Source organism: Salvia hispanica, chromosome 6 (genome assembly GCF_023119035.1).
Source record: "Salvia hispanica cultivar TCC Black 2014 chromosome 6, UniMelb_Shisp_WGS_1.0, whole genome shotgun sequence".
Taxonomy (NCBI): domain Eukaryota; kingdom Viridiplantae; phylum Streptophyta; class Magnoliopsida; order Lamiales; family Lamiaceae; genus Salvia; species Salvia hispanica.
In genome coordinates, this window is record NC_062970.1 from 8,259,158 (window position 1) to 8,276,333 (window position 17,176).

The following is a 17,176-nucleotide window of genomic DNA, read 5'->3' on the forward strand; positions in this document are numbered from 1 at the left end:
TTCAGTATAAAATAACATGCAATATGCGATCATTCATTTTGTTTGCAATAGTAATGACGAATTTAGTAAACACTCCACTGCTAAGCAATTCTAAACGTCCAACCCACCAATAAATAAGCTTCAAGCAAAACAGCTGATATTCTACATCCGAAATGAAATAATAAAATATACTCAAATAAGAGAACATTCTAGCGCAATAATATGCAACTGAGATACAATGTTCAGCAATAAAAGTGAAGTAACACAACAAAATGAAATAATAGTTCCCTAGAATTACTAACTAATTTCCTATCCGACGACGAGGTTCAGCAGATTGTCTTTGGCATCCCTCTTCGGGCGTCTTTCTCACCATTGTATAATCGTGTCCTAAAATAAATAAGAAAAAAAAAGATTTTATTTTAGAACAAGCATATAATAACTTTTGACCAAGCAATTGGTCAGTCAGTAACAAGCAATCACAGCAAATTAGGGCACAACCAAGCAAAGAATTAGATAGAACAAAACACATCTCATCAGAATTACACACGGTGATGTCTCTGTATCAAGACAAGCAAGAATTACATTAAAACAAAGCACTTACAAGGTAACAATGTGCCATTAATATGTATGAATCCCAACGGCACCCCGTTAATAAAATGTGTACAAAATCTTCTTCCAACAAAGTAACCAACACAATAAAAACAAGCAATTGTTAATGCTCATCACAACAATTCACAGGAACCATGACTACAATGAAGCAAGCAGTTCCTACTGCTCAACACAGCAATTCTTAATGCTCATCACAACAATTCGCATGAACCATATCTACAATGAAAGCAAGCAATTCCTACTGCCCAACACAACAATTCCTAATAACAAACAAACACCGATTCATACAAATGCAATCCAGAAACAGATCAAGTATAAATCGCCAAAAGAACCCTAAGGAAACATGGTCTATCATGAGACCAATCATTTTCTAACTCTAGAATAAGCAAAGAAATCAATCTTCAATAAGCAACGAAATGCATTTTAATAACACCCAGCATTTCCTAACTCTAGAATAAGCAAAATATCAATCTTCAATAGGCAAACACATACACTTTAATGATACCCAAGCAAACAACAACATAGAACAAAGCAACAAAAACAATAAAAACAAGCAATTCTAAATGATCAAAAAACGTAACAAAAACGTATGAAACAGAGTTTGTCATGAGACCAAGCATTTTCTAACTTTAAAATAAGCAAATAATCAATCTTCAATAAGTAAACAAATACATTTTAATGACACCCAGCACTTCCTAACATTAGAATAAGCAAAATATTAATCTTCAATAAGCAAACAAATACATTTTAATGACACCCAAGCAAACAACAACATAGAACAAAGCAAAAAATAAACTAGACCAAAGCATCCAATACAGTATTTCAGAAGATTAACCAAGCAAAAACCGATTCATACAAATGCATTCCAGCAACTGAGTACGATTCATTCAATTAAATAACCCAGAAAAAAAAACGAATATTCAACCCAGAATTTTGGAATAATGTTGGTGAAAACAGGTCCGAAATTAACCCAAATGAGGATAATCACTACTCAATAAACCCTCAACCTTCAATAAGCAGTCAGACTAACCAATAATGAAACACAAAACGCTTGGATGGAGAAGACGGAGGTTGAAGAGACTGGCTGCAAACTTCAAGCGCCGATTTTTTGGAGAAACCGCCGGTGTGACAATCGCTCGCAGAGAAGAAGAGACACAAATCGCTGACGGAGAGTTTTGGTGAGATATGCAGAAAGAAACCGCCGGTGTGACAATCGCTCGCAGAGAAGAAGAGACACAAATCGCTCGCAGACTAGGGTTTGATTAAATATATGAAAAAAATCGGCAGATGATAGTATTTGGGAGATTTGGAGAGAGAAGCGATTCAGTTTTTCACGGAGTGGGCGTGCGTTATAGCTGAGTGGAAGAGAGAGAGAGTGAATCAGCGCCAAAAAACACCGGGAGTTTCCTTTCCGTTTCGAATTTAATTCCAACAAAAAAAGACACAATTACCCTGGTAAGCAACACAATAATCACAACCAAGCAATATAAACTCTATTTCTTCAATCCAATCTAAGTCATCTATACAGGAGATCTGACGGTTAAGAATGGAGTTACATTGTCACTTTAATATAGGTGGCACCATAGTGTGCCTCTATGTATAGTATTTATATTTAATTTTGTTATAAGAAATGAGTGTTCCTCACCCATGTAGGTCCACACCTATATATATAATAATTTCTTGCCATGGGACTAATTAAAAAGCTGTAACTCGTATATCCAAATATTGTGTTTCGGCTAGAGGAAATATGGCACGCGAGGGAGACGATGGGTTAGGTTTGAGTTTGAGCCACAATCCGCTCACTCTCTTCACGTCTCCTTTGCCCTTATCGTCAGGAGCTGGTAAATTTTGCTCTTTTAGATCTAAGCATTTTATTTTATCGAAATTCGTAAACATGCATGGTTTACCAGCCAAACGAATGTGAGAAGAATTGTTTAAGTAATTTGAAATTGCAGATGAATGTGGAGGAATCGATGTGATCGAGGAAGTGATGGTTTCTTCGAGAGAGGGCGAGATCGACGATAGAAAGAAGCTCCGGCTGTCCAAGGAGCAGGCGGCGGTTCTGGAGGAGACGTTTAAGGAGCAAAAGACTGTTAATCCGGTCAGCCATATTCCGAGGAAGGTGTTTTTGGTCATTTCATGACAGTTCCAATTAACTAACTCATTTGCGTGGACGTTGCAGAGGCAGAAAATGGCGCTGGCGAAGCAGCTAAATCTGCGGCCTAGACAAGTGGAGGTGTGGTTCCAAAACACAAGGGCAAGGTCAGGAATTTTCTTAATTTCTCCTTTTCCACATCATCATATAAATATTATTATATAGAGAGAATTGCTCTTGTTTGTGATTTGGAGCAGGACCAAGTTAAAACAAACGGAAGTTGAGTGTGAGTATATGCGGCGATACTGTGAGAATCTAACGGAGGAAAACAGACGCTTACAGAAAGAGGTGAACGAGCTGAGTGCATTGAAGCTCGTTACGAATATGAGTCCTCCGCCTCCAACAACCCTCACCATGTGCCCCCAGTGTCAGCACCACCAGAGGCCGCCCACTACCCCTCACCATGAGTCAAGTTGAGAGATTTTATGAAAGTTTCGCAATGTTTTTTTGTAGATGATGTAGTTATAACAGTATACTCATGTCTAGTCAACTCTCCTCCCTCCAAATACACACACAAATCAACAACTGCATTCACATGAAAAGACTGCAACTTTCTTCACCACAAGACGAATTCCCGAACGTCAAAAGAGCTGAAGAATCGAATTTAGAAATAGCCATCCAAAGAAATGGAGTATAAACAACTCCTTATTATAATCGATAATTAAGACCATATGTGCATTATCAAAAAAATGGTGTCTTGATTAGGACAACAAAAACGATAAAGTGTTCATCTTAAATAAATAGACAGCTTAATATGCTTAATCAATGATATCCTTGGCCAGTAACCACATTAAGATGGTCTCAAACAACAAATATTATGTTTTAGATTTGGCAAAAGTTTCATTTGGCGACAATAATAATTTTTTAGCTAATCAATCATATGTATTTTAGATCGAATTTCTATAAATGCTCATAATTTTTTGTATTTAAAATAATCCAATTTTAGTAAGAAATGTTAGGACTTGAGTTAGATTGGATTTTTGTACTTACCAATTCGAGTGACTTGGTTTAGTAAAGGACAAATTTGGGTCATGTGTGATGACAGCTTGAGTGCACGTGGCATACGTGCGTGACACGCTCCCTTTTCCGACACCCACTTGCCTACCAGCATTCTACACTCTTTTCTATCACTTTCCAGCCTTCAATTTCCTAGATAAAATAGAGTTGTCCCAATTATGGTGGTTTTGGTGTATTTCAACTCGCAATAGTTGAATGGAACAAGATGCATGTGATAAAAATTAGAGTTGCCCCACGTGTGTAGGGCTGGAAATTAGTGCGATATCTGACCCCTTCAATTCCTTCATGTACTTACTAAATAGAGAGCAATCATGTGACAACAAAACTTCCAATTTTGCAGCATTTGGTACCACAACCAATCATATGATATGCATGCTCAATCCTTTATTTCAATAATTTATTCTTTTTTACCTTTCCAATTTGTTCTCAATTCCGATATGATTGTACCACTTTTAAGATCTTCTCATAAATTATACTCCTATGTAAGTCGTTTAAATATTTCATATAAATTCACCAAATGTATATACCTACAGCCGAATATTCCGGCATTTTTAAATTAGAACATTCCCATAGACTAATTCGCAACACCATAAATCATTATGCATGTTTTTTTTGCATTATACTAATAACCTTCAAAATGCGGGATATATTTATAAGAATGTTTTTGCATTATATAATAAAATAATAGTGAAAATGGGATTTATGATGATGTTGAATTGGAAAGGGACATAGTAGTAGAATGAAACAACGTAGAGTGGGGACTATGAATATAAGGAAGTGGTGTTCACGTGGGCAGCTCCTATTTTTTTCTCAAATTGTTGAGACTTCACGTGCGATGGGATTTTTCTTTTTCTTTTTAACTTTTTCAGTTTTCTTAGTATTTATTTGGAAAAAATATAACGTCACAATTTTCATTTATTTGGCCCCTATTGTTAATAATTAATAAGTTATGGTCCCAATTTTTGTAATGGTTGTCTCACTCTCCCCTACCACGCCCACAAATCCAAATCCAATCTTTTATCAATCATTGGATATTACGATATCATCAATGATCAACCTCACCTTCTTCTTCGCCGCTCATTTTCATCTTTTAGATTTAATTATAGTAGTATTAATTTTCTTTTGTATAAGATCCATGCACAATCGTATACTATGATTCATTAATATACAAATATAGTATCAAACGGTGGCGGACGCATGATTTTTATACTGGGGGTTCTAAACTACTGTAACAATTGTTACATATTTTTGGTGTTAATATAGGCAGAAACAATCCCGATACGATCAATATAATACATAATATATTTTTATGAGGCTAAATAATATTGAAGAATATTTTTTTAAATAAAAACATAACTTTAAAATTAAATTTACTGCTATAGTATAATATCTTTGTTCCTTGTTAATTGAGACACTTTTTTTGGACACGGAGATTAAGAATAAAGTGTTAAGTGAATGATGAATAAAATAAGAAAGATGAAGAAAGAATAAAATAAAGAGATGAAAACTTTTTGGCATAAATAGAAGTGACTTAATTATTTTAGAACTTTTAAAATAGAAAAATAGTAACTCAATTAATATGGAATGGAGGAAGTATATTTTTATGAAGCTTAATAATTAAAGTCCACAAAAAGCGCAAATATAAACATATAACAAACAATGAGAAAAACTACTACGTGAAAATTAAAATACAAAATTGAAAATCTATTAAAAGCAAACATAAAGAAATGAGAAAATTAAAAAACATAACTGAAAATCCAAACATAGAGAAGTGAGAAAGCTGAAAAACATAACAAAATGGAACTATTCTCGGCGCTGGGACGTGAACCCCAGATCTCACTGATAAGAGAGAAACTTATAAACCAACTGGGCTATGTCGAATTTTTGGTAAATGTAGTATAAATACGTAATATATAGGAACTTTTAAAATTGTTGGGGGTTCCCGTGGACCCCAAAGCCCCTCTGTATGTCCGCCACCGGTATCAACCGTAATGTTCAAACTTCAATTGATATATTAAATAATGGCAGAAATTATTTCTGATGTTATTTTAACGAGTTTGTTAAGTCTTGGAGGAACTTGACCAAAAATGATCATTTCCAATTAGCCTTTATAAACATCAATATCTTTGCCCAGGAAAGAGTTTAGTGTGTATCTACTATGTCATAATCGGAATGTTATAGAGAAAGTTATTCCTATTTTGCAAAATTGTCTGATGCAAAGCAAAACCAGTGGACCTGTGAGTTGATCTAACCCAACCCACAACTTGATGACTTGGTCCAACAAAAACTGCCGATGCATGCAGTAGATATTTGCAATTTTTTAGGACAGGCTTCCCTTTTGAAACTCAATATCTTTCTCATAAAAGATTATAGTGGGGTGCGCTAGGGTGATATCACTCTTAACACATCATGACAACAACGTATCATGCAATCTGTGATACACGGGTAAGCAATCTGCGATACATATAGGCAAGCAACTGAGAATAAGGTTTCAAGCAACAACGATACAAAATCAGAGCACTATGGTGACACCGTAGTTAAAATTACAACCTAAGTAAGCAATCTGCGATACATAGGCAAGTAATCTGTGGATACATAGGAAAGCAACTCGTCATATAGTTCCAAGTAATCTGCGATACGAAATCACAGTTAATCAAGCAATCTGCGATACATAGACAAACAAGCTTGCCACGTGGCAAACTAAGGTTGAATCTGCTTCTAAATCTAAAGATCATCATTTGTGATAGATTGTTATTTTAATTTGGACTGTCATTTTAGTATAACACTAGAGTACTATCTTATGAGATTTAAATATTATTTAAAAGACAATGATGTCATGGTTATTTTTTTTAATAAAGGCAATGATGTCAAGATTTCTGCATGAGACATGAAATATTATATCTCGTGGACCAATCTTTACCGTAAAAAATTATTGATGCACCCAAATTTGTAAAATGCCTTATTGTGGAAAGCAAATTCATTTTTTTGCCACATTTGAAATCGGCATGGACCACAGTAAATGAGAGTACAAATACACATACCATACCTGAGAAGTTTTTCACATATATTACAGTTACAATACATGCTCCCTTCCGTTTTATTGATAGTTGAGTCATATTTCTTTTTGAATTATTCTAAGATATTTGAGTCATTTTCTTTTTTTTGATAAAAATTCTATCTTTTCTTATACTTTACTCTCTCTTCATTTCTCTTACTTTATCTTCACCTTACTCTCTCTCACATTTTTATCACATCAATTTTTTAAATCTTATGCCCCAGTAAAAAGCCTCAACTACCTTGAAGCGGATGGAGTATTATGTAGTCATATATACTCTATCCGTCATAAAAAAATATGCACTTTGGATTCGGCACAAGTTTTAATGTAAAATTGGTAAAGTAAGAGAGATGTAGAGAGAAAAAGTAATTAAAGTATTGTTAGTGGAGAATGGGTCCCACCTCATTAGAGAGAAAAGAGTTTCTAAAATTGGAAAATATATATTTTTATGGAACAGAGTAAAAAAAAGAGTGCATATTCTTGTGGAATGGAGGGAGTACAATGTTTGTTATTTTCAATATAGTAAGTACTGTTTTAACTTTCTAATATATCAAAGGTACACCTGACCATTACCATGAGTGTGTATTATCAACTTTATTACTTCCTCCGTCCTATTACGAGTAAGACTTATTTCTTTTTAAATTGTCATATTATAAGTGAGGCATTTTCTTTAATAGCAAAAACCAACACTCTTTCTCTCTTACTTTTTCTCTTTACTTTTTTTCACTTCTAAAAACCTTGCCATAATGAAATGTCTTACTACATGCAATGAGACAGAGAAATACTAATATAATCACAAGATTATTTTTAATATTTATACACGCACGTACATTTCTAACCTAAACCCAACTTCCTCCATTCTATAAATGTTACATTTGATTAATGATTCTCCTTCCGTTCCATAGTAATGGAGACGTTTCTTTTCGGCATAGAGATTAAAAAAATTTATGTTAGGTAAGTTAAGTAGATAAGGAATAAAGTGGAAAATGAAAAAGGTAGAGAGATGAAGAGAGAGAAAAGTAAGAGAGAGTAAAATAGGTGTGAAAAAATGTGTTGACTTTTATTAGGAATGAAAATGAATCTATTACTATAGAACCTACCAAAATGATAAAATGACTCTATTATTATGGAATGATGGAGTACAAAATTTTAAGATTAGTAAATGATACACGCAAAATTTAGTTGGTCCTCCATTGCTTTTTAGCCACACATCCAAAACCAAAATAGAAATAAGTCAATAACCAAACAATGAATGAAAATAGAAAAAACATCACAACACAGTCCCATCAGTGCACCCTACCTTAATCGAACCAAAACCCCAAATCTTTGATGTTATTCACGTGATCTTGTCCCCCACCTCAGATTCCACAAACTAACATACAAACGCTCTATGTTCTGAATTCTGATTATCAAATGGAAACTATTTGCTCCGTCAATATATCCGTTGTTGTTGGTACGAAATTTTATATAATTTTGTTTAATTTAAGTTTTATAAATTAAAGAAGATTGACAGAGATAAGAAAGATGACAAATTAAAAATAATGTTATTTATATTTTAAGAAAATATTTATTTTATTTTTTATGAGATAATTTTGAAAGAAATATATTATATTTTTAATAAGATAAAAAACATATATAGGCGTACTCGTAGACACAAAAGTCACAAATACTACTCCCTCCGTTCCATAGTACCAATTGATTGGTCAAATACTTTGATTCAATCCACAAAATGACACAATTATGAAATGTGTATGGGATATGCATAATTGAGTGCACAAAAAAAGGATAATTTACAGAATATAAATATACGAATAAAACATTCCGATCCCTATTATCGTTTCATGATCTATTTTAGACGAAAGAAAAAGATTTCGCGAAAAAAGTTTCATGCTCTTTGTAATTGATAAAAATAAGTGTGAGCTACAGCTAGGAGATTGATGCATGTTCGATTGGGGTAAAGTTTTTATTTTTTTATTTCTAAAACAGAAGAAAATCAAGACTGTTCCTAGGTTTTGGAGCAAAATTAAGCCCGCATATGAAAATTCAAACACCTTTTTCTTGGGCTCGGCCCAATATGTCATTCATTATGTTGTATACATGCAATCATCAAACTAACGGATTATTGAAATTTTGGATTCACCCCAAACTATTTAGTTTTTCTATTCTAGAATATTTTTTTCGTTACAAACGTGGAGTAGGATGATTTATACTACTATGCTATATTATGTACTTCCTCCTTTTACAATTTTTATTTTATTTTATTGGGTCCTGATACTTCTGCTTTTTACTTAAGGAATTTTTATATTTTTACTTTTAATTTGATTGGATTTTATTTAATAGATTTTAGAACTTAATTATGTTGAATAAATTTAATTATTTTCATTTTTTTTGGATTTATTCTTCAAATTAATTCAGTTGCCCTATTGACTTACAAATCATTGAAAGAATGAAAAAATGTATCGATATTGCCCGTTAGCAAATTTATAAATTTTCAATTATTATCGAGTCGATATTGTAACTGAATTAAATTTGAAAAAATGTGAGTATAAAAAAACAATTGAATTTAATCAACAGAAGAGATGTTAATTAAGTTCTGAAGTCCATTAAAAAAAATCCAATCAAATTAAAAATAGAGTGAACTATAAAAATGGTCCCTGGACTATGGGTTTATCTCGCCCATAGTCCCTGGACTTTAAAAATATCGCCAGTAGTCTCCTGGACTAAGGGTTTATCTCGAAATTGGTCCTTTTGGCTTTTTTTGGTACGGAAATACCCTTTGATATTATTTTGGGGGGTTTGGGCAATTTGGTCTTTTTACACTTTTACATTTTAAATATGATATTATCTTAGTTATGTACTAACTTTGATATTATTTCAAAATTATCATTCTTCTTCCATTTTGTTATCCTTCACTGAATTTGTTTTTTTTTATTTCAATATTAGATTTAATTTTATAAAATTAAATTTAATATTTAGATTTTAAATATCAATAAATTTTTTAATGAAAACTATTAATTCATGGACACTATAAATATTGATTAAAACTATTAATTTTTGTTATTTAATATAATATTCAATTGAATTGAAGAAGTACAGAAAAATAATATTAATCATGATGGAAAAATAAGAGTTATTCTATTTAGCCTCCGTTCGGTTGTTATAATTGCTTGTGATTAAATATTATGAAGTTGACTAAAAATTTAATACAACTAAAAATTTTATATAGGAGTATTTTTGTTGAAATTTTCTAGTAAATTTTGATTGTTTTCAAATTAATAAACGAAAATTATATTAGTCTTACATTAGATGCATATTTATTTCAAAATAAATTGTCTTATATAATCTATTTATGATTAAAGCTACTGTATTAAATATTGATTAAAACTAAGGCGTTCTCATACCTTATTGATTACATAGTACTATACACTATCAAATATTGATTATAACTATTAATTTTTGCTATTTAATAATTTTTATAATTTTAAAAAATTATTGATATTTAATAATTAAAATTTAAAATTTTGTAAAATTAAATCTAATATTGAAATAAAGAAACAAAGTGAAGGATGACAAAATGGAAAAAGGATGATAAATTTGAAATAATATCAAAGTTAGTACATAGCTGAAATAATATCAGATTTAAAATGTTAAAAGTGTAAAAAGACCAAATTGCTCAAACCCCCCAAAATAATATCAAAGGGTATTTTCGTACCAAAAAAAGCCAAAAGGACCAATTTCGAGATAAACCCTTAGTCCAGGGACTACTGACGATATTTTTAAAGTCCAGGGACTATGGGCAAGATAAACCCATAGTCCAGGGACCATTTTTGTAGTTCACTCTTAAAAATAAAAGTACAAACACTTCTCAAATCAAAATGTATTAGTATAAGTATCTAATGATATAAAAAATTGTAATATGACCTAATAAAACTAATTGCATTAGTACAAGGACTTAATGAACCAAAAATTTGTAGAAGTATCTAATAAAATAAATGATGGAACTGGCAGCGGAAGCGGTGTGTTGCATGGATTAACATGATTTAACAATTATTAATCACACCAATAAATCACATAATAATCAGATCTATTTAGCAGATTATTTAGACAAAATCTATTCGCGTAATTCTTACATGTATCATACTCATAACTTGAATTAATCATGCTTTAAGAATATTGAAATCTAAAACATACTTTTCTACGGAGCAGAAAAATACCTTATTAATTCTCCAAAGAATTGAAGATGGCTAGCTAGCTTCTCCACGTGACGCTTTGAATACTAGACCACAAATCTTCTCTCTGGTTCCCGAACTGTATCTCCGATATCAGTGTGGGTTGATCTCACTAGAATACTAGGACTTAAATAAAGAAGACAGAAGAAATCCTTTTGGGAATAGAAGTAGAATTCGAAATCCTCTACAGCTAGAGGAGCTCGAAATTTTCGAAAATTTTAAGTATAAAAATTGTGTTTTTCTGTCTCCTTTATTCTCCTATTTATATTAAGTTCCTTTTGGGCCCAGACAGGGATCTATGGAAGGTTTTGGATATGAGCTCATCCAATTTACTTTTTACTAATTAAATTGAACCCACAATTTAATATAAGATATAATTGGAATATTACGAGCAGCCACTACAGAAGTAATATTGAACTCTTCCCATCCAAATCCGAAATTACAAGTAATCTGGGTTTCCGTTTAACTTTCATTTCCCGTGCTTAAAATAAAAATGTCCATTAATTAATTAATGTCTGCTATGGACTTAATTAATTAACATCTTATTAATTCCAAAAGTGGACTTAGCAAGAAACATTTATTTATTATTCATAGAGTAATAAAACTCCAACTGGCCAGTTTTCCGAATAATAAAACCTTGTTCAAGCTCCTCTTGAGGACATTATCAAACGAGACTCACCTCGTGCACGATTCAACATAATAGCAATCCTAGCACCTCTAGATATTAATCACCACTACCCAATATATCAGGATCATTGGGTTACGAAAAACTCGCACCATTTGATAAGTCAAAGTAGTGCATAATCAATACCGTATGCTCAATGTTAACCTACATTGATTAAGAAACAAATATTTATCAAGACCTCGCCTTTCAGTAGATAGCCTAAGGGCAAGTCTTACGGTTAGATCCGTTCAGTGCTACACCACACCAATGTCATCTTATTTCAGTAAGGCTTATAAATATGCAGACCGACATTGCAACCTTTCTCGATGGATAGTCAAATTCCAACTAGGTTGTGAAATTCATCTTTTTCTTTATTTAGAACTGACCGTGTTACCTTAAATTGGACGCCGCGCACAACCGGTCTATTAAAACAAAGACTTAGACTTTGTTAAGTTAACTTATACATTTAAACATGCATTAACATCCATTAAATGTAAAACATAACAACATTATGACAAAAATAATCTGTTTTATTCATTGGAAAATAAAATAAGAGTTTTACAGTATTCAATCACTCGAAACGTGATTTCTAGTATACAAACTCTAACAACAAAATGGTACTTTCTTAAGTCCCATAAAATAGATATTTTTTCCATTTTCTACCGTTTTATAAAAATAACACTTCTATGTTTGGTAACCTCTTTCCCTCTAATGAGGTGGGTGTATTCTCTACTGATAATACTAGTTACTTTTTCTTTCTACATTTCTATTACTTTATCAATTGTGTACTAAATTCCTTTTGTCTCAAAGTTTTCTATTTTTATGGAATAGAGGGAGTATCTTATTTTCAAAATACATAAAAAATTGTATATATAAACATACACCAAAAATACATTATCGACATGTGACATTTCATTGTTCTTTTATTTTCTATTTAATTTGATATCTATATAATCTTTTCGTTTTAATAGTGTAGAATTTCAATTTCACTTTGTGCTCATTTAATGGAAGGGTTACTTTTTCATCATATATTATGTGGACATAACACATCTTTTTTTACTAGATATAAAATTTTCACGTCATAAAATTATCTTATTAAAACTATAAAATATCATAGGAGGATGTAACAAAACAAAAACAATAGACATCATTTTGATTTAATAGTTTTAAGATATGAAGATAATACCACTTCAAAAAAGAGATATCAACAGAACATGTAAAACAATATTAATTTCATCTACAATATTGTGATTTAATAGTTTTAAGATATGAAGATAATACCACTTCAAAAAAAAAAAAGAGATATCGACATAATACTGTAAAATAATATTTCAGCTATAATATTGCGGAGATTGAAACAACATATATATAAGATGCTAGATATATGATAAAGATGTGAAATTCGGATTTATAAGAAGACTCACAGAATTATAACATGACTATGAATAAAGTGCTATGCTACTCTTTGACAATAATAATTAATTACATAGTGATTCTGGCAAAGAAAAATAACCCCAAAATGAGTTTATTCATAGCCTTGGAAAATGCTCATAATTTCAATAGCTCGTCAAGATAATCTGGCACTAAATTAAAGCAACCTACCAAATGTGAACAAGGAATGTCCGTTGAAATCTATATTAAAAAGGATTTACGCAATTAACATAACAAAATACGTATCAAATAAAATTGCAAATGATTTAATTACATGTATGGAGACATTCAACCAAATTTTAAAAATAATAGATATCTCATATTTTTGACCGGATTTTAAGAAGTTATTCGATTTTATAAAAATTGAGTGGAAAAATTAAGTGTAGTGTAAACTTTATTTTTATTATAATAATGGAATGTGATATTCACTTACTTAAAAAATAATAAAAGTGAAATAAATATTTTTTTATCTAGATAAAAAAAAATGCTATGACTATTTAATAGTAGGGACTACAGGGAATATATATTAAAGATGAATAGAAAACGAATTTAGTATGACAACGCATCATTTTGCCGCTGGTATGTATAGATAACTACCAACTTATCTACAGCCCCTAATTGGGATTATTACCTTTTTTTTCATTCTTCATTTTTGTCATTTTACTTTGATTTTCCTCATCATTTTATCCCTAGCCGAAAGTGTCATATAGACAGGTTCTGATATCAATACTTTACACAAAAAAAATTCTAGTGTATATATCTGTAATCTATAACAGCTTTTAGTATTTGACCAATTTAAATTTCTCACTTGAAAAAATAGTTATGTTCACACAACTCAAACATAAGTTTACTAGTGCAATATATATTCTAGGCATGGCTTATATGTCGAACACTATGAATAATCACTTTCAATAATACTGCTACTACTATTTATTTTATTTGTGTTTTATATTTTATTTTATTTGATGAAGAGGTACAACAAATTTAATTCAAATGACATTGGTAAAATTCAAACACATTACAATCAATTATAATTAAATTACTATAGTTGAATTACATTAATTAAGTTTATTAAAAGATATATTTATTGCGGCCTATACATTAATAATTTTAATTTTTGTCGTTTGCACGTCTTGACATCAATAACTCGATCGTATGACTTTAGGAAAGTAAACGAGTCAACTTTTACGAAATACTAGCGACATCTTCAGGCAACAACTATTTCAACTAATATTTACGTAGACACGCTAACGACAAAAATCAACATTATTGACACATAGGTCGCGACAATACTGACACTATAGCCGTCATTAAGAACTGAGGTGTACTATAACTAACTAATTAAGAACATTGTTTTATACAATCATATACCCAGTCCAAAATAATATTAGAGAAATATATACATTTTCATTATTTCAATAATGAAAAATATAAGAAGTAAAGTAATTTAGTACTAATAAATCAAAATCTGAAAAATATTATTGAATTACTATTTCATGTGATGTAAAATCAGCGGAGATCTCTTCAACCTACAAAAAATAAAACCATCAACTCTTATGAAACCCTTGCGGCTGAGTATGTTTGTGTATATATACACACACACTTCACACTCCACATTCACACATAAATATTGGTAACCCTTCTCTCTTCCAAATATAACTCTTACTATTTCCGATTTTGTATGCTCACTCAAACTAGTTTCTTTTTTTTTCTATTAACTTTCTAATGCATTTCTCTATCTAAAAACATACATTGCATCTGTGCAGTTGCATCCATCATGAAGTCCCTGTCTCCAGCCAGCGATTCGCCCCAGCCTTTGTCGGCCGTTGAAGGCGTGAAGAAGCAAGTTGATGAGCTGGTGTTGCCCTATCCTCATGTGAAGAAATCTGCGTCCGCTTCTTCTTCAGAAGCGGACGCAAATCCTCAGGCTGTGAAAACAGATGACTGGAGAAATGTATACAAGAGAGCTGCATTTGCCCCTTCTCCTGCAAGCTACTCACGTGAAGAAGGTGATGCAGCATTCCCAATTGATGGCAAGGGCAAACAAGCCATGGAAACCCTAAACAGTACGGAATTTTTTTTTTAAAAAATGATTTGCTTTAATTAATTCTAGTAATAATAAAAGCTAACAATAATTTATATGCAGACTCGGAGGTCAAAGAAGAGGAAGAAAGCCCTAAGAAGGAGATCAAAGAGCAAGAAGAGGTTAAAGTGTGGAATTTAAGGCCGAGAGTCGCCAAGAGCAAGACCACCAACAACGCAAAAACAACGAAATCTGCGGGAAACAAAAAGGATAATAAAGTCAGCATTGCGATTGCTCTAGCGAAAGAGGAGATCGAGGAAGACATCTTTGCTCTCACCGGAGCTAAGCCGTCGCGTCGCCCCAAGAAGCGCCCGAAGAACGTTCAGAAACAATTGGATGTGAGGAATTTAATTTAATTAATATTAATATTAATATTAAGCTTATCTTCTTATTGATATAATTTAATTTTATGTTGAAATTGCAGGCTGTGTTTCCTGGATTATGGTTGCATTCCATATCTGCAGACTCGTACAAGGTATCGGAAAATTCTCATAAGGTATGTGTGTTTCATTTAATTTGGACTGGTTTCACTCATTTAATTCAATTCATTAATTAATGGCTGCGTTCAATTTAATTACAGGGCTAGATTGATGTTTCGAGGAAGAAGATGCTCTAGCTGAATAATCGTTGTATTTTCATGTCAACTTAAGCCCGGATCACTACTCAGATTCGACTTTGCTTGTTTATTTTCATGTTTTTTTGCTTTTAAATAAATGTTATTTCAGCGGTGTGACTAGCTGATTTATTTAGTAATAATATGAATCTTCCTATTTACGGAGTAGTATTTTCATTTTTGTTACCTTTCTCATTTCCAACCAACACCTATTTCAAATATTTTCCCGAAATCAATTCATTATTCCAGTTATTAGTAATATTTTGTGGAGTAATAAATATAACAAACTTTGGATTCTACATAGGAAAGAATTAAAACATTAAAACTAGAGTAAAGATTATTTATGAGGTACTGATTCTAATTTAATTTCAAGCCGAGGGTAAACGACATATAAAATAGAGGCGCTAGCTAAAAATGGACAAGTTCAGAATTCTTTTCATTATTGTAATCGTTGTGTAGGTAGTCCAAGTCATGAAAGCACTCTTGATTTAAATAATTAATCCTTGACTTTCACTTTTGCAGCAGCTACATGTAAAACCTTAAATACTCAATGTACCGATCGGCAATCGTGTTAATTGTTAAATACTAGTAGTAATCGTCTTTATAATGTTATGCAAAAATTGAATACATTCGTATACATAGTCACATAAGTATATTATTACTATTAAAGTTCATCAATCCTTGATTGTAGTCTGTTAATTTTCAATTACTAGTATATTTACATCATGCTAGTTATACAATATTAACCATAGTTACGATTAAGATATGACGGATATATTAATGAGGTGAAAGCAGCCGTTAATGATTATATTATGACATACATATATAGCACTATAACATTTTCTTGTTATTACACAGAGAAAGAATTACAATTGTCGTTATATCAAAAATAATGTTGACTATTTTGTTAAAGTGAACCATGGATTATGAGGTCAATTCTTTATATGAAATGTGGTAAAATAGAATGAAGGTAGAAACCGAAAGAAGGTAGAAATGAAATAACAATTTATTTGCTTAGTTTATAATAGACATGATTTTATAAAGTAACAATATTAATTCATCTTGTATGCTGATCATCGTTACCTACCCAAGAAATTATGATTATTGGGTTATTAAAAATGCACACATATTACAAATCTAAGTAATGTTGGACCAACATTTTATGCTCAACTTTACTTATATAGATTTTGAAATAAACAATAATCGAGATCGCATACTTGGTTTAACCAGCATGAAGTAGTACTTATTTTAATACCCCCTCTGTCCTTATAAAATAGAAAAAACTTGTAAATGACACAAGTTTTAATGTGTAATTGCTAAAGTAAAGAGAGATGAGAAAAA

The 17,176-nt window shown here is 31.4% G+C and overlaps 2 protein-coding genes across 2 annotated transcripts; both read left to right on the top strand.

The window, feature by feature from the left end:
- The first annotated feature begins 2,314 nt into the window (after positions 1-2,314).
- On the top strand, positions 2,315-3,233 carry LOC125192966 (homeobox-leucine zipper protein HAT4-like). Its single transcript, XM_048090653.1, has 4 exons — positions 2,315-2,429; positions 2,544-2,689; positions 2,771-2,850; positions 2,941-3,233. Exons 1-4 carry the CDS (start codon positions 2,336-2,338, stop codon positions 3,158-3,160), a joined length of 540 nt encoding a protein of 179 aa, XP_047946610.1. The 5' UTR covers positions 2,315-2,335; the 3' UTR covers positions 3,161-3,233.
- Positions 3,234-14,916: 11,683 nt separating this feature from the next.
- LOC125194616 lies at positions 14,917-15,935 on the top strand. The gene is made up of 4 exons (XM_048092865.1): positions 14,917-15,205; positions 15,286-15,560; positions 15,647-15,718; positions 15,803-15,935. The coding sequence occupies exons 1-4, from the start codon at positions 14,917-14,919 to the stop codon at positions 15,806-15,808; spliced, it is 642 nt and encodes a 213-aa protein (XP_047948822.1). The 3' UTR covers positions 15,809-15,935.
- The last annotated feature ends 1,241 nt before the right edge of the window (positions 15,936-17,176 follow it).

Bases quoted from the DNA above. Each gene is read 5' to 3' on its own strand.
- LOC125192966 (XM_048090653.1), top strand. From the start codon at position 2,336: ATGGCACGCGAGGGAGACGATGGGTTAGGTTTGAGTTTGAGCCACAAT. The intron at 2,430-2,543 runs GTAAATTTTGCT...TTGAAATTGCAG, and splicing joins GCCCTTATCGTCAGGAGCTG to ATGAATGTGGAGGAATCGAT. The intron at 2,851-2,940 runs GTCAGGAATTTT...GATTTGGAGCAG, and splicing joins TTCCAAAACACAAGGGCAAG to GACCAAGTTAAAACAAACGG.
- LOC125194616 (XM_048092865.1), top strand. From the start codon at position 14,917: ATGAAGTCCCTGTCTCCAGCCAGCGATTCGCCCCAGCCTTTGTCGGCC. The intron at 15,206-15,285 runs GTACGGAATTTT...ATTTATATGCAG, and splicing joins AGCCATGGAAACCCTAAACA to ACTCGGAGGTCAAAGAAGAG. The intron at 15,561-15,646 runs GTGAGGAATTTA...TTGAAATTGCAG, and splicing joins ACGTTCAGAAACAATTGGAT to GCTGTGTTTCCTGGATTATG.